General features: G+C 47.9%; 1 protein-coding gene across 4 annotated transcripts in view; it reads right to left on the minus strand.

Annotated features, from left to right (window-relative positions):
* Nucleotides 1-11,035: 11,035 nt before the first annotated feature.
* Fbh1 (F-box DNA helicase 1) overlaps nucleotides 11,036-26,813 on the minus strand; it is a 39,135-nt gene continuing 23,357 nt past the window's right edge. For all 4 annotated transcript variants that reach the window (XM_032919620.1, XM_032919621.1, XM_032919623.1 and 1 more), the window contains 13 exons: nucleotides 25,982-26,150; nucleotides 25,143-25,365; nucleotides 24,382-24,469; nucleotides 24,198-24,284; nucleotides 23,436-23,572; nucleotides 21,194-21,293; nucleotides 20,982-21,103; nucleotides 19,493-19,568; nucleotides 18,908-19,105; nucleotides 18,300-18,425; nucleotides 17,015-17,121; nucleotides 12,075-12,206; nucleotides 11,036-11,491 (listed from right to left, as the gene is read on the minus strand). In XM_032919620.1, coding sequence (XP_032775511.1) covers nucleotides 11,321-11,491; nucleotides 12,075-12,206; nucleotides 17,015-17,121; nucleotides 18,300-18,425; nucleotides 18,908-19,105; nucleotides 19,493-19,568; nucleotides 20,982-21,103; nucleotides 21,194-21,293; nucleotides 23,436-23,572; nucleotides 24,198-24,284; nucleotides 24,382-24,469; nucleotides 25,143-25,365; nucleotides 25,982-26,150 — 1,736 coding nt within the window. In that variant the 3' untranslated portion in view covers nucleotides 11,036-11,320. The remainder of the gene's footprint in view (nucleotides 11,492-12,074; nucleotides 12,207-17,014; nucleotides 17,122-18,299; nucleotides 18,426-18,907; nucleotides 19,106-19,492; nucleotides 19,569-20,981; nucleotides 21,104-21,193; nucleotides 21,294-23,435; nucleotides 23,573-24,197; nucleotides 24,285-24,381; nucleotides 24,470-25,142; nucleotides 25,366-25,981; nucleotides 26,151-26,813) is intronic.

Genomic DNA, 26,813 nt, shown 5'->3' on the forward strand with positions numbered 1-26,813 from the left:
GCTGTTGGAAGTGGCGGGGCTGTGGAATGCCTGCTAAGGAGAGCAGCAGGCAGGAGTGGAACCAGCCTAGGAGAGAGAAGTGTGTTGTTGGTAGCAAAGGTGGGAAGGTGGTGTCAACTAAGCCCTTTAGCATCAGAGATGGCAGGACTAGGAGTTTGCCCTGATAGGTTGGGGTCTTGCTTTGGTCCAGTATTTCATTACCGTGCCCTCATTCCTCCCCTTTGGAACAGTAATGTACATTCTGTGCCACTCTATGTTGGAAGAAAACTATTTGCTTTTTGATTTTTAACAGGGGTTACAAGTGAGGGATTGCCCCTAGACTCAGAAGGGACTCTGGACTTCAAAACTATGCTGGGTATAAAGGGCTATGGGAACTTTCAAAGTTGGACTTGGCACACTTTGCATTATAACATGGCTACAGTCTTATGGGGACTAACGAGTGGGATTTGGTGGCTTGAATGAGAATGGCCTCCAAAGGTCCATGTATTTGAATGCTCGGTCCCCAGTTGGTGGAACTACTTCGGAAGATTTAGGAGGTATGGCTGTCTTAGTCAGGGTTTCTATTCCTGCACAAACATCCTGACCAAGAAGCAAGTTGGGGAGGAAAGAGTTTATTCAGCTTACACTTCCACATTGCTGTTCATCACAAAGGAAGTCAGGACTGGAACTCAAGCAGGTCAGGAAGCAGGAGCTGATGCAGAGGCCATGGAGGGATGTTACTTCCTGGCTTGCTTCCCCTGGCTTGCTCAGCTTGCTTTCTTGTAGAACCCAGGACCACCAGCCCAGGGATGGCTCCACCCACAATGGGCTGGGCCCTCCCACCTGGATCACTAATGGAGAAAATGCCTTACAGCTGGATCTCATGGAGGCATTTCCTCAAGGGAGGCTCCTTTCTCTGTGATAACCCCAGCTTGTGTCAAGTTGACACACAGAAGCAGCTTGTACAGTGACCTTGTTGGAGGAGGTGTGTCTCTAGGAATGAGCTTTGAGGTTTCAAACGCTCAAACTGGCTTCAGTGTCACGCTCTTCCTACTATCTGACCAATGGGGTGTGGAACGCTCAGCTACTCTCCAGCACCATTCTACCCGTGTGCCATTTCCCACACGGTGGTAATGGACTAACCTCTGAACTCTATGCTCACTCCAGTTAAATGCTTTTCTGGAATTGCCATGGTCACGGTGTCTCCTCACGGCACTAGAACACTGACCAAGACGCCAGCCTATTCCCAGTTAGTTCTCTCTCGTGTTTGTGGATCAGATGTGACAGTGACCCTCAGACACTGCTCCACCACCTACTGCCATGCTCCCTCCCCACCATTATGTTCATGGTCTCACTCTCTGAAACTGTAAGCCCCCAGTACGCTCTTTTTTCTATAAGTTGCCTCAGTCAAGGTAGAGATCATGGCTAGATGAGGAGAAACTTCCAGCATTTGGAGTCCTGAGCTCTTGAGTGTCCAAAACCTAGGGAATGGTCCGTGCATACAAGCGTCCAGCTCGGGGCTCCAGAAGTATCACGGTTTGAGTTCTCAAGGCGGAAGCTTATTGTTCCGAGTTAACCACCAGTGCCCTGCGTGAGGTAGCTGTTTAATCTTTGCCTTTCAACAGCAGTGGGTGGTGGCGGCAGACAGTGGGTGGGACCTTCGAGAGTTATAGCTCTTATCCAGGTCTCTAATGCTGGGACCCTCAGCCCTTCAGCAACAAACGTTAGAACTCTCAGGTCTGTGGTGCCAGGATCCCCAGCCTTTTGCAACATCTAGGAAGGAAGTTTCTGAGGCCCTTAGCTCTTAAGGCCTCTAGAGCACTTCCAGTGACCAGGACACACATCCTGTCAGTGGGAATCATCCTAAACGGAGTAGCAGTGATAGAGGTAAAGACGAACAGGGAAGAAATGACCACATTCAAGACTAAAAGGACAAACTGGTTGGGATATCGGCTGTCAAGCCTGATAGGCAGTTAACTAGGACCCAACCAACAGGCTCGGAGCCCCGGACCTCAGGCACACACACAAGTGAATTATCCACTAGTTACTGCAAATTCATTCTGGGTTCGTGACTATACTTGAATACTTGTCTTCAATATTGAAAACCTAACATATATCCCCTTGCACAAAAATGCACTCTGGGGACCACCAACCAAAGAGCATGTATGGTTGGACCTAGGTCCCCTGCACATATGTAGCAGACAATTCTTGCCTGCCTGTGGGTCCTGTCCTCCTACCTGGACTGCCTTGTCTGGCCTCACTGGGAGACAGTATGCCTATTCCTGCAGTTACTTGATATGGCAGGGTATATTGGTATCTAGTGGAGGCTTCTCTCTTCTCAGAGCAGGGGATGGAGGGTGGGCTGTGCGAGGGGGACTGGGAGGGCTGTGATGGGGATGTAAAGGGAATAAACAAACAAGAAAAGTGATCATTTGTGTGGCATATGAGCTCATACATCATTTGCATCTTACCCCGAGTACCTTTCACCTCATGGATTATCAGGCCATAATAAGAAACGCATGTGTGGTGCGTGAATCCAAATGGCCCCCATAGACTCATGTGTTTGAATGCTTGGCCCATAGGGCGTGGCACTATTAGGAGGTGTGGTCTTATGGGAGTGGGCGTGGCCTTGTTGAAGGAAGTGAGTCACTGTGGACGTGGGCTTTGAGATGTTATATATGCTCAATCAAGGCCCAGTGTTGCACAGTCTTTCCTTGCTGCCTGTAGACCAGGATGTAGAACTCTTGGCTCTGTCCCCAGCACCATGTCTGTCTGGATGCTGCCATACTTTCTGCCATGACAATAACGGATTAAACCTCTGAAACTGCAAGTCACCCCCAATTAAATATTTTCCTTTGTAAGAGTTGCCTGCGTCATGGTGTCTCTTCACAGCAATAAAGCCCTAAGACAGCATGTAAGGAAAAAAAATTTGCTTTGAAATTATGCAAACACTTGGTAGAATTAAAAACTTGAGCGTCTGGTGAGTGTGGAACACCATCTAATATACCTAGAATTGTAAATAAACCTGGAATTGTAACAAAGGAATGTGTTAGGTCACACCAGAGAGGCATTTGTAAACTCACATGTCACCCAGGTTTCAGATTCCCTTAGTACGGCCAGTCCGATTGTCACCGTTTTCTGGGATTCTCCAGGAGTTCGGCACATTCAGTGTCAGAGTGGCAAGATTTTGTCTTAGAACTGTTGCTATTACTCGGCAGAGGTAACTGTCAGAGCTTCTCAACACTGAGGCTTGGGCACCAACAACTAACGACCCAGCCTGGAGCCGACCTGGTGCAGTTCAAACTCATTCGATCTTCTATTTATGGCTGTTACCTGATAAGAAGAATCCGCTACTGAGTTATATTTAAAACGTTCCATCCTAGAGCTGGTCCCGATGGGGTAAGGACGGGTGAGCTGGCCCCAACACTCACCAGCTATAGCACTAGGGAGAACTGCGGGAGTGTTGAAAGGGGGCTCAGACCCAAAGCTGCAGGGTCTCCATGACACAGGGCAACAACAGGACATCTGAGAGGAGTCCCGGTGAGGATCCAGTATTGATAATGTAGCAGAAGCCAGAGGTCTCGAACCAGACCAATGAATGACTCATTGCAATGAACATTTGCCAAGCTGGGCAAAGGGGTCACTGTGTGAGACACAGCGACACACTGCAGCTTCCACAGCGAGATGGGTCTTTTGTTCTTTGATTAAATTTTTATTTTTATTTTCTGTTTTCTTTTGGGGGAAGGTTGCAGGGGCAGAGGGCAGGTATGGAGGCATAAGAGTGGGATTGAGGTATACATTGTGAAATTCACAAAGAATCAATAAAAAGCTAATTTAAAATCCCGTTTTACTTAATTAAAACGATGTTTTAAAAAATGCTGTAAGGAAAAACAGAAGAGTGCTGGGAGTGTTACACACCCGGGCTCCCAGCTCTAGAGGCTACAAAGGGAGACCTGTGTCACACATCCATTTGATCAGGAAATTGTAAAGCAGAAGTCTGTGTGGCTTAATCTCTTTAGGAGGTTACTAGAAGGATTGCTCAATAACTGTTAAATAAAACTGAAACAAAATCTTAGAGGGCAAAGGTTTCGCAAGAACTCTGCACAATCAGCAGAACCCTGGGATCTCAGCTCCTCTTCTCTGGCCTCAGAGACCAGCTGCTCCCTCTGGTACATCGCCTCACAATGAATGTGGCTGCTTCTGGGCCAACGGCCAAAAGCACTAATTACAAGACAAATCCTCTAAAAGGATCTCCATGGACACTTAATTTTTCCAGGACAAAGTGTTTCCTGCACATGGCTGCTGCTGCTTTCAGTGTTCTATGAAGTCTTGGCAATTATAGAGGCAAAAATTCTGATTTCGATAGTGGCTGCACTAGATTACATTGGCGTCATCCAGACTGTGATGATTAATGTGAATTTGAAAGGATCTGCAGTCATCTAGGAGATTAGTCACTGAGCACATTTGTAAGGGATTATCTAGATTAGGCTAGCCTCTGCTCCTGCCTGTGGGGGATCATCTAGGTTAGGCTAGCCTCTGCTCCTGTCTGTGGGGGATTATCTAGATTAGGCTAGCCTCTGGTCCTGTCTGTGGGGGATTATCTAGATTAGGCTAGCCTCTGGTGCAGCCTGTGAGAGATTGTTTTGATTAAAGTGAGGTGAAACTAAGACTCACCACTCCCTGGTCTTGGAGCAAGCCCAGCATGATTAAGTATTCAGTGCCTTCTTCTTCCTGGCTGCTTATAGGTCCCCCCACTCTGGGTTCCCCTCCAGGATGGACTGTGCCCTCAAATTGTTAGCCAGAATAAATCTTTCTAGACTTGTGCGGGCCGGGTATTTATCACAGTGAAGAGACAATTAGTGAGAAAGGCACACAAGGGCTTTGCCCTCCGCCACCTGTACCCTCAGCAGTATTCATTACACTCTCAATGACAGTAGCCACTCTCACTGGGGTGAGACGGACGTTCAACGCAGGTTTTATCTTTCATTTCCTGGAGAGCTAAAGATGTCAACAATCTGTACTTTAATAACTGTCTATTCTAGTCATTTGCCTGTGAATTGCAGTGCATTGAACATGCCTGAAATCACCAGTCCCAGAGAAGAAGGCCATGAAACACCTTGCCAGTGTTCAGTAATTGGCAGGTGGCCTAGATCTGACCAACGAGATGCAAAGTCAGCTGAGAGAAGCTTCAGGTTTTATTTCCTGGACATGGCCATGTCTGACCACAGTGCCTCATTGAACACAATGCTGCTGGGGTCACAGCCTGAAAGAAAGCAGATGTGAACAGTGACAGGGGAACCCTCAGGACTCGGCCCAGTGATGCTAACAGCCAGACGTCCACCCGTGATGCTCACAGCCAGGTGTCCACCTGTGATGCTAACAGCCAGATGTCCTCCAGCTGCTCCCCACTGTCCTCTGCACTCCCGAGAAAAACTGTCACTTTCCTGTCTAACACTCTTGCGCTTGCTTTTGGGTGAATCACAGCACACAATGCTCTGATGCTGAATTTGGAATTGCAAAGTAGGGGTGTTAGAACAGATCCTAAAAGGTGGGACCATCCGAACAGGGGAGGCAGGACAGAGAGCTTTGTGTTAGGCCCCTGTGTCAGGATCCAGAGTAGGAAAGTATACATTAGAAAACAATCTTTAAAAAACAACAAAACTAGAACCACTGAAAAATATGACTTCAAAAGGCAAATGAAAAACAAAGCCAAGCGTAGAGGCCATATCTGTAAGCCCAGCACTTGTAAAGCCGATGCAGGGGAACAGAACTTCAAGGGCGGCCTGGACTACACAGGGAGGCCCTGTGGGACAGAGGTGTTAAGAGAGGAGGGAAGAGGACGGAAGGGGGGGGAAGAGAGAACAAGAGCACAGGAAGAGAGAGGAAGGGGAGAGAGGAAGAAACGGAAGTGATGGTTTTGACTCACAGCCACTGAAGACACATTGGCTACCTCTCGACCTGAAGCACTATCCCTCCCCAATCACCTTACATCCAAAAGTGCTGGAGACGAATTCAGGGACAATCTCTGTAATTAAAATATCACAGAGAAAAAGCGAGTCCCTCTGACTGCTAAGGACATCATTGCATCCTATGATGTTTGGAAAGACCCCAGAAAGGGGTACTCACGTAGTGAGGTCTGGAGGAAGTGAGCTGTAGGAACCCTGCCTGTGCGTGCTTCCTCTGTGGCCAGCTTTACCTGTACCCATTCAGTAAAACACCGAAGCCATCGGGTTCCAGTCTCAATGCAAACGTCCCTAAAACTCATGGGTGGGTGGTGACTAGGGAAGAACCGATGAATCAGGCTTGAGGAAAAATATTCAAAGTCCCCTGTAATCCCGTTAGTTGTTCCCAGAGAAAGACCAGATGCTGACCAACATAGGTAAGAAGCAGGGGTAGAAACCAGCAGTGACTATACACTGGATAATCCATAGGGGGCTTTATACCTCCACACTTACTAAGCTGCTTCCATCCCATCGTGTGATCAGGACTGCTACACGGAAGCATCAAGATGAAAAACCACACATCTAAGGACGGTGTTAACCACGACTACGGTAACGCTGCCTGGGTATAATGAGCTTCCGTCAGTTTCTGTTCCAACATCTGCCCCAAACTTCAACTCTCTCTCTAGATGATCTTATTTCTGACTTCACCAGAAAAACGAAAATTACTAGGTGAAGCCTTGGGTGAGTCTTGCTTTGAGGCGTAATCTGGGATAGCTATTCTGATCTTTGTGGACATGGTTAATGGACAGCCAGGCTCCTAAGGATGGGGTGGAAGTGGGGTTCCGGGTCAAGGCCTTAAGAGGGGAAATTGCAGGCGCTTTGGTGTCCCAAGTAGACAGGACGTTCAGTCTCCACCAGCCTTCCCTAAAGCGGACAGAAGAGCTCCTGGAACTGTCAACGGAGCTACAGACAGGCCAGCAAGGCTCTATAGACTCCTCAAACTAAACAGCCAACCTTCACAGTGAAAACTATAAAACCACGCCTACTCAGAACTGGGACAACTCTGTCCCTCTGTTCTCCATTTTGAGAATTCTGACCTGGCTCCAGAGCACAGAGCACACAGCAGCCTCAAATGAGTCCTCCTCACAGTCCTCAGGAGGAGCTGTGCACCTGGACCCTCCTCCAGCTATGAGGAAGTTCTCCCCCACGAGCTTGCTGCTGCAGTGTCCTTCCAGCACTCCCGACCGTTCAGGTTGAACCCAGCCTGTTTGCTAGGCTCTCCTCAGCCTTGCTTCATGGGGTGCAGAGGCACCGTCTGTTTCATTCTCACACTCAGGTTTTAACATATGTAACTAAGGCCCCTTGCCAAAACAGTATCACCCTACCTACCTTCCTATCTTTATCTTTTTCTTTATCTTTGGAGTTTTGTCGCTTTTGTTTTCTATGGCAGGGTTTTGTGTAGTCCAGGCTGGTGGCTTCAAACTTGTATAGCTGAGGCTATCCTGAATCTCCAGATTCTCCTGCCTCCACCTGCCAAGCTTTGGGAGTTTAACTATGCATCACCATGTCTGGTTTCTGAAGAGAATATTTAAAAGGCTTTTTGCTGGCCGGAAGCTGTTTCTCCTGACATCTATGTAAACTTATACTGACTTCTACATCCATTTTTCCCAGACACTGTAACTGACCGTCTGTGGGAGCTGATTCAGTTCGTTCTCGCCCAAGTTCACATGTTCCCTACTGCCAACACATGGGAAGACACTGTTAAGGTTCCAGAAACCCTGGGGGAGGGGGACAGGTGGTTTGCCTATAATCCCAGCTGCAGATTTCAGAAATGGAGGCTGGAGGCTCAGGAATACAAGGTCATCATCAGCTGAGTTCAAGCCCAGACTGTGATTCAAGAGATCCTGTCACACAGACGGAAATAGCCCATAGAACCTCGTTTAGTAATAAAACACGGTCACTTCTCTTCTACATGAACTGATGTCTTCCCAGGTATTAAGAAACACACCGGAGCTCCAAATGGATATAATTACAGCCACTTTGTTGACCAGCTGACCCCTGGCATGCTTCCTAAACCCCACTGGCCACCAAGTTGTCAAAATATTAGTGTTTATCTAGGCCACTGGTGCCCAGGCTGCTTCCTAGCTAATGTTTGAAATACTTATTTATAAGAAGGGCCAGTTTCGGGGTTGGGGATTTAGCTCAGTGGTAGAGCGCTTGCCTAGGAAGCGCAAGGCCCTGGGTTCGATCCCCAGCTCCAAAAAAAAAGAACCAAAAAAAAAAAAAAAAAGAAGGGCCAGTTTCCAGTTGGCCATCACCTACCTTAGTCTGTCTTAGCATATAAACCATTTCCTGCTGCTTGAGCACATAGCCACTTGTCTTCTGGTGCTCAAGAACTGCTTCTGTTTTTAAGTGACCAGCAAACTGATCTTTTTGCACTCCTTGATTTGTTTGCCCTTCTTTGGTCTCACAGCACTATGCTGGCTAGTCTCACTCAACGTGACCCAGGCTAGAGTTATCTGGAAGAAAAGTACTTCAATGGAGAAAATGCCTCCCTAAAGGAAGCGTTCACTGCAAACGGTGCCATCCCTGAGCTGGTGGTCCTGGGTTCTGTAAGGAAGCAGGCTGAGCAAGCCCAGCAGCAATCACATGGGCCTTCAATACCAGCACTCGGAGGCAGAGGTAAGCAGGTCTCTGTGAGCCAGGGTGTCCTAGACAGCCAGGGCTACAGAGAAATCCTGCCTCAAAAAAAACAAAAAAGAGAACAAACGGAGCACGCCAGTAAGCAGCGTCCTGTCATGCCTCTTCCTCAGCCGCCTCTGTTCCTGCTTGACGTCCATGATGAAGCGTAATAGAGACATGTAAGGCAAATACACTCGTTCCTCTCTAACTTGCTTTTGGGTCGTGGTGTTTTGTCACAGCGATATGACCCTAATCAAGATAGCGTTTGCCACCTTTGGTCGATGAAGGTTATAAACGCTCGAAGGCTCCATCTCTTAAAAAAAGTTCCATAATCTCCCCAAACAGTGCCACCAACTGAGGACCTTTGGTGGCTATGGAGGTTTAAACGGCAGCTCCCCCGGAGGCTCAGGTATTTGGACACTTGGTCCTGAGCTGGTGGCACTATTGAGGGAGACTATGACTGCCGGGGGAAGTCATCCACCGGACTTTGAGAGCCCAGAACCTGCCTCCACCTCTTGCTCTCCCTTCCCTCAGTGTAGATGGGAATTCGAGCACCGTCTTCTGTCACAGCTGCCTGCAGCCATGCCTTCCCTGCCATTAGGGCCCCTCCTCTGAGCTGTAAGCCAACGAACGTCCTTCTGCCAGCAGCTATTATAGGTCATGGTGTTTTATCACGACTATAAAAAGTAATAAAGTAGCCCCTATTCTCTACTCTGGGACTTGCCTTTTTAAATGGAATTTCCATACATTCCAGCAATCTCCTTCTGGACTGTTGGGGAATATCTGGTATTGCCTTGGTGCCCCATCCTCCTCCTGCACTGCAGTTTCCTTGGGGACACCCTCCGAACCCTGGCTTGTCCCCTTCTCGTGTCACTCAGACTCCAGTGCTATGGGGTGCGGTGTGTAGGTGGTAGATGAGGTAGGTAAACCGACGGGCTTCGGTGAACTCATCCAACGGGAGTGTGAGGAGTGCGAAGAGGGGACGTTCACTTCATGCAGCTTAGCTTCTAACGTGAAAAGAGCCTTCCCAAGTAGCCCAGGCTGGCCTCCACCTCCTGAAGGCTGGGATTACAGGGAGACACGAACCCAGTCTCACCTGATGTAACCAGTGATGCCCAGTCAGGGGGCCTCTTTTTGCTTTTATTTCATGCGTCTCTTTTAAGAGGCTGATGCCCACTTTTCCTCTCTTGAACACAGTGACAACCCCACTGTCATGGCCATTCCCTGAAATCTGCTGTCGCCCACCTCTGTAAAGCCCTTCTCCATTCTTACTCCAAGTCCTTCACCCTCCACGTTGCTTTAGACTTCTGCTCTTCTTACTCCTCACTCCTGTTGAGTTCACTGAAGCCCCTCGATTTACCTGCCCCACCCACCACCTACACACTGCAAACCCCATCCTGCATTTCTAGCTCGGGGCTCTTAACAATGTAGAGCCTCACACAAATGCTTCCTGGGTGATTCTCCTTGGATTGCTGTGAGCCCAATCCCATCCAGCACTGCTCATAGGTGTTTCCCAGGAAAGCTGCCGTCACACCCGGAAGTCCAGCCTGAGAATAGGGGTCATGTTGAGATTCTATCACAGTCCTCACGGCCACCTAAGCGCTAACAACTGGCTCTACCTTCTTAACTGCAAAAGAAGTTCTCAAAATCTAGTATAGCTCAGGGTTATTTGTAGGACTTGCTAAACGCTGCCTGCTAGGATGTGAGCTCAGATTTCTGACTCTGGAGATCTGGAGTGGCTTAGAAACTACGTGATGCCAGTGGTGGTCATCTGAGAACCATCTGTGCCGTGATACCTGGCCCACTATGATACCATAGGCCAGCCCCTCAGCCGTCAGATCCTGCTGACATTCTAACTCTAGCCTTTAACTTCTCTGACTTCCTTAAAATCCCATCTAAACTGTAACTGGAATGACCTGAGACCCGAGGCTGAAGACCTTGGACACTGCTTGGCTGGACTTGAGGCTAACACGGTCAGTTCTCTGGGTGATGCCATGTGCTTTCGCCCACCAGGCACCAGCATCAGAGAACTGCTCACTGGCAAACATGTCAAAGAGCAGAACAACGTATACCGACATGAACATCCGGGTGGTTCTGTAAGAACTTACCCCTATGGGTACAGTAATCAAGGAACCAACTTTCCATCTGCCTGTTAGTGACTCCCTGTCCTTGTCTCACTGACCTGCAGTGCGTTTAGTCTCCAGCCGTCTCAGCGGGAAACTCAGGAAGCCAGCTACTGTCACTTTATCCACGTCTTCTGGACATGATGCTCTTTCCTGTTTATACTGTGACCCTAAATAACAAAGACCCACTATGGCTCGCTCATGTGTCACTCCTCAGCATGAAAACCACGTGAACAGTGACACATGCTGCAATAGAAAACAGGAAACAGAAACAGGAAGAGAAAGCATAGGAAGGACAACGCTGAAGCTAGACTTCACAGTGGCACGCCACTGGGCGATGCCTGTTTAATTGAAACCATGTAATAAAAGTTTAAATACATAAAATGATTTTTTATCAAAAGAACTTCTTCCACTTCCCTGACCTGATGCATGTGGAGGACAGGCGAGTGGGAACTGGCTATCTGTAAGGAACGGAGAAATGGCAGGACCAACTCTGGCTGGTATCTTCCTCCTCAGAGAGGCTGATTGAACCGAGAGCCTCCCATGAGCAGGAATGCAGCCTGGAATGGCTCCTTCGGCACGGGAGTCACAGCTTCAGAAGACGAGGAAGAGCAGGGCCTCGTGCCTGGGCAGCACGAGGTCTTCCACTGTGCGTTCCATGGCGCGCACCTGCTCTGGGGAGGCGGTCAGGAAGGCCAAAGGCCCGATCCGCTGTTCCGCGCAGGAGTGGCACAGGTAGCCACCTTTGTTTTCCTTCCTGTTGCTCTACAAGGATGGATAAGAAAAAAGAGGTAAGGGGCCAACCTAAGGATAAAGATTTTCCACCAAAAAGAGCGAATTACTATCACGTCTGCCAAGATGCTGATGCATTGTGGCTGTGACCCTCGCACTCTGTGCAAACCACTGGTCACAGCACTATCACCTGGACTCAACTCTGTCCCAGTCCTTTAGAGAGGAACAGATCTTCCAGGCTGAGCTAAAGACCGCGGGATGGGAGCTACTGCTGAGGACTAGCACGCTCATCTCTAGCACCGAGAATAAGAAAGGGATAGAGAACACAGAAAGACCGAACCAGGCCCTCCAGGTAACAGCCCCCCTCTAAGTGTCTCGGCGAACCTGCTCCTCCCATGCTGTAAGTCTTTACACACCCAGGAAGTACCTGTCATTCAACCTGAATCCATCTCTGACAAAAAGGCAGACCTCACATCTGCCATGCTTCCATATAAAAAAACTCTTAGGGAAGCATTATACAAATTACTCCATTACCTTCTCATCCAGAACCTAGACAGCCACAAATCTCACAAGCAATAAAACGGGTGGAGTGAATCAGACCCTATAGTGAACGCACATAGGTGATAGGCAGCTTCCTCATGGTAAGGATGGTGTCCACAGGGATGGTGTTGTTGCACTGCCCCACACAGCAGTGGACCACTCCTGTTTTCAAGACGTTACTTGTCAGCTCTGCCTGCAAGAAATACTCCTGTGAAGGAGAGAGAGAATGAGAAGACCGGCAACACCAGCTCCAGCAGCTAGGGGCCCTCCGCACCTGCAGACCCCAGAGAGCCACTGTATAATTCCTCATTTTCTGATGCTCCCAACCCAGTGCTACTGCTAAAAACTCAAGACTCCAGCTGGCTTTCTGGAGACATTGCTAGGTTTTTAAAAAACAGACTGATAAGATATGATAAAGCAAGTACCATTTATAATAACATTTCGGGACTAATTTTGACTTCACAGTGCCTATCCCCAGCTACATCATTATTATTTTGAGGTAGAATCTCACTGTACAGTCCAGGGTGGGGTTGAACTCTAAATCCTCCTGCCTCTCCCCATTCCAAGGGCTGAAGGCGCAGGCACATTTATGTGCGACCCAGAGATTCATCTGCACAAATTAGAAAGCAGGAGGGCTGATGCTCAGGACTGTAAGAAACAGTTCAGCTCAGCACTCTCCGATGGGGTCCAAGGCCTGGTTCAGTCCCCAGCACCCAAGTGAAGACCAGCCCAGCCCCTCCTGTCTCCGCAGCGCCCAGCTGCCTAGCAGGGAAGGTTCTTGCAGCTTTTTTATCTGCACGTTGTCTCCATAGAAACACCGCAGCACACGGGAAGGGTAGAGCCTGGCACACAGGAGCAAGCACCCGACGGAACATTAACCATCTCAGGTACAGGTGCCAGCGGGCCAGGGCCCTCCCTCTCAGGCTGCGTGGCTCCAGAGGAGCTCTATGCGGGTAGACAGACTGCAGACTGCACGTGTTTTCTGACTACTAAAGTGTGACTCCACATTCTCTGGGAACAACTAACTGCTTACTGAGCTTTTCACTATCTGTGACCCCTATTTTGATTCATTTGGTTCTCTCCCTTGCGGGACTTTTCTACGTGTTACAGAAAACCAGAAGAGGTGGCGGCCCTGTGATATTCCTCCCTGTCAGGCTGACTGGTAGAGATTAGTGAAGCATGCTGCTGGGTGTCTGTGAGGGTAATGCTAGAGACACTCAGATCCAACAGCTGGATCCATAGTATGGCATTCCTGGGGTGATATAAAGGAAGAGGTGGGAACCAGCTGGAGCAAGCAGGTCACATGTGGGGCTTGACCTTCCCCTGACCTTCCCTGTATAGCTCTTTCTCTGCCACCTCAGTAACAAGGGTGAGCTGCTCTGAGGCAATACACTGGTCCCACTGTGATGAACCGTCTGAAACTGAGCGACACAACTGACTTTCTTTACTTAGTGTGCGTTGAGCATTGCACGCAAGCAACAATAGTGACACAAACACTCAGTTCCAGCTGAGCCCCAGCAACTGACAACCTAAACTCCTGAAGTTAGATTCTCGAGAAGACCTCCCAGAGCAGCACGCACGCGCCGTGTCTTCTCAACTCGTAATGAGTCCACACACACACAAGAGCATTAGGCAACGTTATGAGGAGGGTATCTGCTGACACTTTTGGTCCCCTTCTTAGCTATCCAATCCTCCCAGGGCCAGCCTCTCTTACCCCCTGAGCTTCCTCTCCACCTTCACGTATTCTTTTCTCAGCTTTACTGTCTCAAGATGTCCACAAGGCAAAATCCTATCTAATTCTCAGTGTGAAATGATTAGTTTGCTCTCTAATACTTCTCTTGGGATGCTGTCATATGCCAGAATGGTTTGTTAAAGGTCCAACCACTAATGCACAGTACTTCTGTGAGAAAAAACACATGGCAAGTTACAGAAGAGGCTGGAGAGGACTTGGTGGTTAAGCCCTTGCTGTGTGATCATTTAAGAACTTGTCAAGATTCCAGCAGCCACATAACAAGATGGGGATCCTGCAAACCCCTGTAACTCCAACACTGAGGGATCCAATGCCCTCTTTTGACCTCTGCACATGGGACAGGCACCTGAAGGCCCGCACATGCACCCACACTAGCACACACAAATGAAGCATTGTGTGACAGGAACTTCTTGCCAATGAGATTGCTACTGTGCAATCCTGTGGGGTACTGGGTTGGAGTCAGCAAACTGTAGGTGGGCAAACCCCAGACCTAGGCCTGTCCTGTAAATGAAGTTCATGAGAAGACAGACACACATATGCATGCAGTGGCTGACCCATGGCTGCTCTTATGGCTCTCAGCAGCGCTAAGCTGCTTCTCAAAGCACATGTGGCCAGCAGAACATAAATGATTTACCGTCTGGTGCTCTACAGAAGTAAAGTATGTGCTCAGGTGACCCAGCACCACAGGAGATACGAACTAAGAAAAAGGCTCAGGTTCTAAATTCTGATGAGACGGCGGCCATACGCAGTGAGACAGGTCAAGGCTGGCTTAGAAATCTACAGCTGATTCAAACTCCACACAAAGACTCTTGGCCAAATAAACCTATCTCAGGGACAAGGAAAAGACAATGGCAATAGAAGGTAAAAGTCTGACTGAAATGCAAGCTAACCGGCCCTGTGCCAAAGGCTTTTGCCCTGTTGTTATTTTAGGGCAAGAACTAACTTTTTAAAATTTATATATTTATTTTATGTATATGAATGCCCTATCGGCATGTACATGTACATGCCAGAAGAGGGCATCAGATTATACTATAGATGGTTATGAGCCACCATGTGGTTCCTGGGGATCGAATGACAGTGCTCTTAACTACTGAACCATCTCTCCAGCCCCTGTTCTGTTGTTTCTGTATTCGGCACACTGGAACCAAGCCATCCTCCTACCTTAGTTTTCTTTGCACAGAAACTAGACACACATGACTATGTCCAGCTTAACTGTGCTGTGCTAAGTCATATAAAGGAAGCACCTGCAAAGGCTCTCTCTCTAAGAGCTGACATTATCTTTCCCGAACACAGGAAAGGAATTCCTTTTGTCTACCTTTTAATCTAGACACAGTTTATGGGACAGGGGTTTCTCTTTTCCTCCAATGTAATTCTCGTGCCTAGAAGGTGACTGGCGCACCTAAGAGATCCAGTGAACACCCAATGGTATCAGGGGACTTTTCTACATTATTAGGAACTGAGACTTCGAGTGTCCCTCAGTAACGATGGTAGCCGTCTCATGTACGCACTGGTGAGGATCAGCGCTCCAAGGTCTTAGACTGTGGAGCACACACTACGCTGAGTACTTGAAAGAAGGTGCAGTGCAGGTGAACGGCCTCCCTGTGCAGTCACACTGTGGGACCAAAAGCGCCCGGGCTAGCTCTGTGTAAACTTGACACAGTCTGAGTCGTTCTGGAAGACAGAACCTCGGACAGTTGAGAAATGCCTTCACTAGCTGGGCCTGTGGCTCAGTGCCTTGACTGATGATGGACGCAGGAAGACACGGTTCACTGTGGGCGGTGTCATCCCTGGGCTGGTGGTCCTGGGTACTGTGTGAGAGTAGACACAGGAGGCCTCATGGAGGAAGCCAGCACTCCTCCGCAGGCTCTGCATTAGCCCCTGCTCCATGCTCCTGCCCTGACTTCCCGCAGTGATGGGCTACGGTGTGGAAGTACAAGCTGAAGAGACCTGCTCCACCCTAGGTTGGACTTGGCCGTGTGTTTATCACCTGGCAGAGACACGAAAGGAGAAAGCACCCTGCCGGCTTTCACCTCAGTTTAAACTTCCAACTTAAATATCTTTGGTTCTGGGAAAGCTGCACGCCAGTAACTGTTAACACAAATTCACGCTTGGGAAGACTGAACTCTTTATACTTATGCCTGTGAAAAGCAGGACAGAGACGGAGATAAGGGGGCGAGGAGAGGAAGTAGTCTGTGGAGGGTAAAGGTTGAGAATTACATAAAAGACTGGTCTGAACCAGCTCACTTTCTTCAGTCTCCACAAGGGACTTGGCCCCACTGCCGGAACACCCGTGTTCCCCAGAAGGGTGAATTCTTTTTGGAAAGTCTACTGCTAGAAGCAGCTGCCATTTCAAAAGGAGCAGAAGGGAGATGTGTAGTTACAGAAAACAAACTTGCCAGTTTTCCCACAGGGCGTGTGAATTAGCTGAGCAAATGCACAGTTGAGAAATATATGAAAACCATTGACATTTTAAACAGACCTCTAACAGTCTGGCACAAACTCAAATTCTCCTATCACTTGTTAGAGCCTTACCTGCTCTGGTGACCTTGTCTCTACATTTAAAAAGCCAGCACCTTTTTGATTTTGTGAGACAGGGTTTCTTTGTGTAACAAGTGCTGGCTGGGGCTGGAGAGATGGCTCAGGGGTTAAGAGCACTGACTGCTCTTCCAGAGGTCCTGAGTTCAATTCCCAGCAACCACATGGTGGCTCACAACCATCTGTAATGAGATCTGATGCCCTCTTCTGGTGTGTCTGAAGACAGCGACAGTGTACTCATATAAATAAATAAATCTTTATTAAAAAAAAAAAAACAAGCGCTGGCTGTCCTGGAACTCTCTTTGTGGACTGGGCTGGCCTCGAATTTATAGAGATCAGTCTGCCTCTGACCCGAGTGCCCGGGATTAAAGGCATGCACTGTCTGGACTGTCTGGATGGACTCTTTAGACCTAGTGTTGATCCCTCAAACCACGAGTGGCTCAAACACGAGGGAAGCAACTCCTGTCCCCAGTCCTCTTACCCCAGCCAGAGCCAGAATGTTCTCCAGTGATTTGTCCCCAGTCCTCTTACCCCAGCCAGAGTCAGAATGTTCTCCAGTGATTTGTCCCCAGTCCTCTTACCCCAGCCAGAGTCAGAATGTTCTCCAGTGATTTGTCCCCAGTCCTCTTACCCCAGCCAGAGTCAGAATGTTCTCCAGTGATTTGTCCCCAGTCCTCTTACCCCAGCCAGAGTCAGAATGTTCTCCAGTGATTTGTCCCCAGTCCTCTTACCCCAGCCAGAGTCAGAATGTTCTCCAGTGATTTGGTCATTATAAGCCGCTTCTTGGCACGAGTAACAGCAACATAGAGTAAATTCCATTCATCCTCAGAAAACGACTCTAAAGAAAGGAGAACAAACAATCAAAAACCTGCCTGCAAAACTCATTTGTCATCTAAATGCTTACAACTCCCCACTAGTTTCCTTACAAACCTCTCAACATTTGCTAACTGTGTATACAAAGTTTTCCTATAAATGCCGAATTGAAAATACCAAGTAAAACCCTCAATAACGCATTACACAAAATACTTGTTTCTTTTTAGTCTTGCTACAGCAAATCTTAGAGCTGTGTTAACTGCTCAATACCTGCAATAAATCCACGGGATACTAATGTGTGCAATGGAACCAATGAATACTATTGTCCCCCTTTCCTGTGGTCTGTGAGGCAGATGGTGTTCACAGAGGATATGTCACCCACCATGACCCCACTACTACTCACAGGCTGGAGCTGACTTGAGGTCTGTGCTCCTCCCACTGTCCTACAGTGTCTATCTGGACGAGTTCACTCTTGTCTGGAACTGCCAAACATCATCACTTATAAGTCCACCTCCCACCTATCAGCTCTGAGCCTCAGTACCTAGCAAACTGGGTGAGTCAACCTGTGGACAGACTAGAAGTTCCTAAGCTGTATGTACTCTGAATGGATGGGCTTTGCAATGTAGAAGTCATAATCTGAACACAGCAGGTGTCCAAAAAAGTACATAAATATTGAGAGAGCTTTTTGGTTTGGAAACTTCAAATGCTTTTATTCTGAGATTTAAAATCAAAACAAAAGCACTGCACTACAGACTTTAACAAAGAGCGTCAAGAATTCACTCAAACTAGAGATTGATAAGCAGGCCCTCTGCAGGCTGGGATGCAGCACCAGTCCATGCAGGACTCGCCTGTGAATGCCTAGCATTGCAAATAGTAACACACACAGGGGTTTTTGTCTTGGTAGTAAACGATAGTTTTGAGTTTGTGTGAGGAGGACACTTGGTATGTGATGATTCAAATCCAAAGCTGATGGGCATTTGTGTTCACAGGGACACCCCGACTTAATACCTTTCAGCTACCTGAAAGAAAGGCCCTGTGGAAGCCTGAATTCCCTAAACCCACGGCATTAAAAATCAGAAGTTTAGGACAAGGCATTCATTTGTTCTAGAATAGACCACCATCTATCCTGTCCAAACCAAAGCAGTCACCTCCCAGCTACAAACAGGAGCATCCCAGGAGCTGAGCGCCCACCCGTGTCCTTACCAACTCTGAAGTGAGGAAGCTGAGCAAGGTTATGCCTGGCACAAGGCACTTTCACGAAATCATCCAAAACATGCACCGTGTCAAACTCTAACCCTTTGGCTTTGTGCACGGTGCCCAAAATGTACTCTAAAAAACAAACGTGGTAAGTTAGATGAGGGCTCCTCAGGGAAAGAAACTAGAGACAAAGCCTCCTGGCAGGTGTGTCCCTAGAAAAAGGAACAGGGAGAAGAGGAGGGCTGAGAAGTAAAAACTTAGTCACAGGAACACCTAGAAGTATGCACTGGAGAGGCCAAAGTAGCTTTACCATGCCCCACACTCACTCTGCACATAGAAGACAGCGCAGCTTGTCCAAAGGTACACATGGCTGTGTCAGGTCTAGGAAATTCTACTCCTTGGAAGTCGAATAGAAATAAAAAGAGCTGGTGGGAAAACAAGTCTCCTGCTTCCTTAGTTACTCATTACTCAATGTGGCGCTGGGGACCAAGACCGCCTTTCTCCTCCTGCCTGCCTTTCTCTTAAAGCACAGCCACTGGCAGCCACAGACGCAGACATACTTCAAGACCATCTACTCCTCCTCTTGGAGGGAAGGCAACGGCCGCTCTCCTTACCTGCAAAGTCCAAATCTTCTATGTGGCATCTCTCTATCCTTTCTACCAGTTCTGGGATCCTGACATTGTATTTTTCAACTACTGCGATCTTCGCTTCCAGCTCCTTGTCCTCTGCAGCGGTCACATACCTCTTGAAGCCACTGAAGCCTTCTTTGTGCACCCATCTTCTGATGAACCTGTCTTTAATGATGAGGTCTCCTAAGGAGGAGACACATCAGGTGAAATGATCACTCACTGTGTGCCCACAATCAAGTCAGTACAGTGGCCCCTCTGTCCCTGGTTAGGCATCACAAGCCACATGCTCCAGAATCTCATCAATTTCACAGAGATTAGAAACAGTGCAGTCCAAGCAGGAGAAGCACCACAGAAGTGACAGCGTGTATGGCTGCCCAGACAGGCAAAAGAATGCAGGGGAAGAGGCTGAGCGAACCAACATCGGCAGTTAATGAGGCCACTGAGGAGGAGTGGGAAAAACCTGTCAGTACTTCTAAACACAGGCCCCAAGTGTCCCCTGAAGGGAGGAGAGCAAACCCAGACCCTCAGTGGAAGAAGACCCTGACTCAGGCCCCGCCTACCCCGACTCACGTTTCCTCCGTTCTTCCTCTGGTTGAAGAAGAGTCCAAATGTCAATGATTCTGTCCAATCCAAATGATTTAATCCCCTGAAAAAAGTTTCCAGTGGAATTGTTGTTTTGTTTGCTTTTCATTAAAATAAGACAAATCCAGAGATGAGATCTTGTGGGACGATTTCTAGGAAACAGATCTCAAATATGGCCACAGCACAGAGAGAGAGCACGAGCAGCCGTTGCCTCAAACTCTACCACTGCTTTAGGAGCCAAGCTGTGTGCTGTTTGCTCATCAATGCAGAGGCAGGCTCACAGCGTCTAGAACAGACGCACTGACAGCAGGGCTGGCAGGCAGACACTCATCGCTGTGCCTTACGATGAGCAGCAGGGTGTCTACTGGCCTAGCTCTTCTGTAATCTAAAACCACTTCCTGACTGAGCCGCGTCTGTCCCTGTCCTACCTAAGGACCTCCTGCTGGGTGCTGACTGTGTCTAGCACTCGGACACCCATGCCCAGCACAGGAGACAGCTGTGACAAGGGCTCCTGTCCTAACGAGGTCTCACCTTTGGTGAAGGTCACGAATCTCACGCTAACAGTATATATGTAATTTACACCACGTGTGTGGTTTAGCACCGTGACACGTGTCATAGGTGGAAGTGGAAGTAGAAGAGGAAGAACGACACACTCCATTTCCAACAAGGATGATGTTCCAAAATCACTACATCTTTCAACCATGAAAATGGCTGAACTGTGACTACTAGCTGAAATGAGAGGCGTCAGTACAGTGAACAAATAAACTGACATGCTGAGTGAAAAGAAAAGTATTTTTATGTGTACCATAACAGCAATAATTTAAACATACATTCTTATAAGGGCAAAGACAAAAATAACTAGCAAAAATATTTTTAGGTTCCTCTTTTGGTGCCAAAATTTCTATGCAATATTTACTTCAAAACAAAAGAAAAAGATATTTTACCTGAGTACCTAACACATAGTAGGCCCTCAAAAATTTTTCCAGAAACATCCTTTACTCATGTAACTTCCAAGTTAAACACAGCACAAACGTCATTTAATTTTAGCTGTCCGTGAGACGGGCAAGGGCATGGCACTATTTATCTGGAGATGAAGGTGAGGCACACAGAGGTGGCTGCCCCTGGCATTCATGTTAGCTACAGAGCCAGAGTGAGAGCCCAGGCAGCGACTCTGTGTTCTCAGGTAACTGGTGCTGCCCAACTGTGTTTACACTGACGGTCAACACAGTCAGAAGACCCCCGGGGCCAGAAGCCTCCCTTGCACAGTCAAATATAAGGAGAGTTCTCTTTCATTGCCTGGGGCACCCACAGGACTATTTCAATAGCACAGAGTGTCCGGTCAGTGTGGCTCAGAGAAGAATCTAAAACCCAAAGGGTTTCCTCTGCAGGCGACCCTACTGAGGTTAGCTCTTTCCTGGCCTGGCCTCTACTGTTCCTGTGCACGGCATTCATTTACATTACCAACAAATGTACTCACGCCGATCAAATGTATCCGTGCAGGTGATTCTCCTTCTGTCACCCGGACAGCCTCGTCAAACACATTGGCATTGGTCCGGGACAGCAGAGCCACTTGTCCCTTTACATCACCTCTTATGACACCTGGAGGAGAAAGCACAGAGTCCATGCAAATCAATGTGTAGACCACAAGTAGCTTTGGTGGGGAAAGGCAGAAGAGCAACAGAGCCTTACTCTGATGGTTCCCTCCAACCAGCGTCTTTTTCCTGACTCTCTTGCAGACATCCAAAATGGTAGCTCCCACATAGGCTATTTCCACACCAAACCTAAAGCTCTGTTGGAGAGATGACACAACAAAAGCAGTTAGCCACCTGCCCAGAGATAAGTGAGCACACTTCTGTCACTGCCAACAGCGCCCGGGAGAAAGACGGGGAACCGGATAGGCAGGAGCCTAATGAGTGAAAGCTGCTGCCTCCATCAGCAGCAGCAGCTTCTCCTTTTAAAGACTTCTATTATTGTTAATGAGGTGTGTGTGTGTGTGTGTGTGTGTGTGTGTGTGTGTGTGTGTTAAACCACAAGGGCAGTAGACCCTCCAGGAGCTGGCGTTACAGGTGGCTGTGACCTAACATGGGCACTGGAATTGGAACTGGGGTTCCCTGCAAGAGCACCAAGCGCTCTTCACCTCTGAGCCATCTTTTGAGCCCAGCTGTCATGATTTTCTACCTAGGAACCCTGGATCGGTTTATCATCTACCACCACAGCCCACATCCACACCGACACCCACACACAATCAGCATTTCCGTTCCTTACCACTGTCTTCTGCTTCACTTGACACTGAACTTCTTGTCTCACCTATGTGACCCCTGACTTCTGTTCTCACACTCAATTCTGTCTCCCTCTGTCAGATTAACCTTGCCCAAACACTTTAACTATTTTCTTGCGGTGAAGAGAAATGTAATACAGAGACAAGGAAATGCCCTGCTCCAAGGATCATCTACTCTCTGGACAACGTTTCTCTGCAGTGATCCTCTAACAGCAGCTGCTAACTTCATTTAAGAAAATCTCCCCTTGCTGGAGAGATGGCTCAGTGGTCAAGAGAACTGATTGCTTTTTCAGAGGTCCTGAGTTCAAATCCCAGGTGGCTCACAACTATCTGTAATGAGATCTGATGTCCTCTTCTGGTGTGTCTGAAGACAGTGACAAACCATGTTAAAGAAATCTGTAACAAAAAGAAAAAGAAAGAAAATGCCTTCTCAAGGCACATCTTGTGAGTTTTAAATTATGCAAAGGTGAAGAGAGGACAGATTTTTGTCCTTGTCTCCAAGTCCTCTTCCAAAATCAATTTATCACCTCTGCTTGTTACATGAGGATTTTTAGGCTGTGGATACAGAGCACACACAGTGCCTGTTTGACAAGCATAGGCCTTGGTTTCATTCCCCAATACCACAAAAAGAAAAATCAAAGCACTTGAAGTCAGGTGTGGTGGTGCATGCCCATAATCCTTAGCACTCGAGAGGTTGAGGCTGGAGGACTGTGGGTTCAAGGCCAATTTGGGAGGGAGACATACATACGTGCCTAAAACACACACACACACACACAACACACACACACACACACACACACACACACACACACACACACACACACAGGTCCTCTTTGAAAACAAAAGCCACCGTGGACAGCTGCCACATTTCTTGCCTTGCCCATGGTGCCCCTATCTCTCTCACCTACACTTGCTCCTATTCTTCAACACTCAGCCCAAGATCACATTTTCCTTCTGCTGGAAAGATTCCAATTTTCCCAAATTCCATTACCCATTTCTCTTCCCAAGCGTGCATAATATAAAGCAGGGTGTACCTTAGTGCATGGCAGCAATGCTGCCTACTTCATCAACAAGCCTACATCTACAGCATGAACCATGCCACACAGCCAACCAACAGGAGGAGAATGCGACTTTCAACAGGACTTTGCTGCCATAACCTACTCAGAGTGAACTCTGATCAAGCTATCTGTAAAACAAATATCCATATATGACTGGAAAAGCAGCAGCCTTATGCTCGCTCCTATGTAACGCAATGGGAGAAACAAATCGCTCTACATCACACATCTCTGTGTGGCCGTTGCAGCAGAGGCATCTGAGTGCACCCAGTCTCATCACGTATTGATAAGGCATATCCTGGAAACCGTCCATGCCCTGCCTAAACCTGAGGAAAAGAACTCGACGAGTCTCAGCGCATAGACAGACTAGACCTACTTGACCAGGACTTCTGAAACTCCTCTGTCTGATCACACAATCTGAGGTAAGGCGGCAGAAGCTACAGGGATATAGATGACCTACGGCTCTAGCTGTGACAAATACTATTCACTTGTTTGTGGCAAATGAGATATGCCTTCCAGTCTGACACAGTCAGACCAGGAAGGGAAACAGAATACTTGCCTATCGCTCTGGGGCCTGAGGAGCAGTAGGAGCTCTTACCTGTGTGAGATAGAAGACGTGAGTGTGGGGGACTGTGAACAGGGCATTCACTGCACCTCGGAAGGTATAGATCTGTTGGTGGGGGTCTCCTACAAAGATCTTCCCGCATGGCTGAGATAGAACTATGTTCATGATAGCTGCAACCAATAGGAGGAAACGTGAGAACTCTGTCAGGCAACAATCCACACAGCAGATACCACACTAAAGAAACGAAACAAACTTCAACTAAGCCAGCCCAGGGCAGACAATAAAATTTTCTTTTCCTACATGGCAGGCTTTCTATAAAAGGACAAATTTTATCATGGGCATAGTAAGTATCTGGTCCTAGGGATGCAGATTACTTTTATTCCTGGGTGATTGATTATAAGAAAATATACAAGCAAATAAAACTTTCCGTTCTAATATTATAACATCTCCAAAATACCTAGAAAGTTAAATTTTGAATACTGTCTATATTCTCTATCAGTCCACGTGGACCACCCTTTCTCACTCGGCACGAGGCTGGTACCGGCTCTGATGAGCTAGACACTCAGCATCGTAAGAGCGACCTCGGTAAGCCCTGGAGGAAGAATGTAAATCTACCTCAGGGCGGGAACAGACAGCCTTTGGAATTTTGGGTCTGATTTCTGAGAGACTGAGGATCATTTGCTCCTCTTCTGTATCACAAATAAGAATAACTTATTTCATGTATATGTCCTCTTACATAATCATGATGCTGTTTCTATGCATTTGAGACTACTGATGTCCTGAATAGTTTATCACCTGGGGTACAGTCCTGGGCCTCATCCACAAAGATGGCGTCAAAAGAGGCAAGCAAAGGTTTGCTCAGCTGCCAGAGTTTCAAATAGCCTGGAAGAAGTCGTAACCAAGAGTCACAATCCATAAGCAAAGCAGTCCCCCACAGACAAGGGAAGTGTCTAGGAGACACACACGGGGAACTGCCTACCGTCATGTGTCATTTGGTATGCCTCTTCTTTGCATTCCCCCAGCTTCCTCATGTTGTCCCAGAGTCGGCTTGCTTCAAGAACACCATTCTAAAAAGCAAGTGACACAGGAACCCAAAGTTTAAGACCCTGGAAGAGACAGTACCCTAAGATCACACTTCTGCTTCCACACAGTGAGGTGGGAGCAAAGACATCACCCTCGAACACAGAGAGGCCCACCCCTTTCTGTGCTCTCTAGAGTTTCAACCCTGAGATCTCGAGTGCTCAGAGGGTGAGAGGCTGAGGCCCCAGCAGGCACAGCAGAGCAAAGACCCAACTGTATTTATAGACTTACTACTGAAATCCCTAAGTTAAGGAAGAGATTTTCTTTCACGAGCAAAATCTGTATAGAACCATAACCAAAAAAACTGAAAAGGGATTTCCAATCACTGAAGATCTGAGCTCTTACAACCTATGGGCGAGTCCTGTCTGCCTTCTCACCTGGTAACGGGAAAACTAAGGTGCATGATACAGTATACACTTGTCTGTATCGGAGCACAAGGGAGGCTGCTGACGCAGGAGACAGAGTCAGAAACCCAGCGGGGCTGTTATGAGAGTTAAGGGAGATGGCTGCAAGCGCTCCTTCAGGAGCGGATGCCACATGATCCCCAGTTGTCATGAAAGACACTTGTCTCGCCCACCTGTGACTTCTAGACGTGGTTCTGAGGAAATGAAAGACAAGGATCACAACAGGGCCCTCATTCTGAATACACTGGAGACTCACCAGCTTCTCACTCTGTTCAACCATGACTCTCTGTCCTTGGCTGTTCTTGCACCAAATGGGCACATGATCGATAGTAAGCTCTTCATCAGCTGATGCAAAGAAGTTCTCTAATGTCTTACACACTAACTTGGCCCTTATGAATCCACCTTTTCCTTCAGCAAGGACAGAGCTGACCATGAAGGGTGTCAGCTTGAAGAGATTGAGCTTCTTCTTCAGCTGGTACCTGCCATGGAAGCACACCCCAGTGAGTGACGGGCCCTCGCAGGCACTGTGCTATGCACCACATCCCTCCTCCTTACCACAGGGCGACTCCAGGCATCATACCAGGAGACATGCTTTCACAAGTCACATCTGAACTGGGATGGCCTGCCCTAAACCTGCATGCACTCACAAGCGACAGCCCAGAGTATATAACTAGTATACGATCAGTCACAACGGATGCTATTGGTTATGCTACGGTTCATGCTCCAAACAGTCCCTCCCCCACCCGATAAGATACGCACAGTTCTTTCTACCTTCATGTCCATAAAGACTCAGCTACATGGTGGTTTCCCCATTCACCCTCCCTAGGAATGCCTAAAATCTTCACAATTTTGACAATATTAAATCTCCATGCCTCATTCCAGAGAAACAAGAATGCCTCCTCAGTGAGATAGCTATGTGTGAACAAGTGCTTTTACAGTGAGAAGCGTGGGTCCTCTAAGCTCTTCTTCTATCTCCTGCTTGTACATGGAGAGAACAGCAGGACACTTTCTCATGTTGTGCAGGAAGTATGAGCCCAATGACGTCACATGAAAACAGTAACCACGTGACATGACACCAGCACTTGCGATGCTCACTTCCGCCCGACGTGACTGTAGGCCATGGAGTGGAAGGTTTTGCAGATGACGTTGCTGGGGAAGACAAGCTCTGCCTGCTTGGCGATGCTCTTGTTGAAGGTGACATACAGAAACCTGCTCTGAGACCACTTCTCAGCATACTTGACCAGGGTAGAAGTCTTCCCGGTGCCTGCGAAAGCCAAGAGAAAAGAACGTGACCCTCTGATTAGGTAAACATGCACCAGGACCCCCAGTCAGGTCTTTCCGGGCACATCCTTCCTCTGACTGAAGAGTAGGACTGATTTCAATATTGATTAAAGTCCTGTCTTGAAAGGAATGGGAGACCTCACGTGAGATTAAGGTGGGCTGGGATCCTGGCTCTGGCCAGGCAGGAAAGGACTAGCCACTTGATCTCACTGCCTTGTTCTGTTAGTTTGTAAGGACAAAGTAACCAAGGTTCCCAGGAGCAAGTACTCAGCTACAGCTGGATGTTGCTACACTCATGGTAAGCATGCCCCTGAAGCAACAACGTCATGCACTGGGGACTCAAGGATTGTTCTGATCCACTCTGAGCTCCACCCGTTCTACCTTTCCACCGCCCATCTGATCACTCAGCTAATCTACTTGTATTTCTCTAATAAATATCTCCTGAGTACTTTTCATGGTCACCAATGTGCCAAGCATTGAGAAATAATAAACAGATTACAATCTAGTTAGAAATAAACACCAATGCAGGGTAAAACCAGGCAAGAAAGTGACAGTATAAAGATAGCACAGAGTATTAGAAGAAGAAGAGGAGGAGGAGGGAGAGGAAGAGGAGGAGTAGGAACCAAAAACAAAACACTCTCATGTG

This window comes from Rattus rattus, chromosome 14 (assembly GCF_011064425.1).
Source record: "Rattus rattus isolate New Zealand chromosome 14, Rrattus_CSIRO_v1, whole genome shotgun sequence".
NCBI lineage: Eukaryota > Metazoa > Chordata > Mammalia > Rodentia > Muridae > Rattus > Rattus rattus.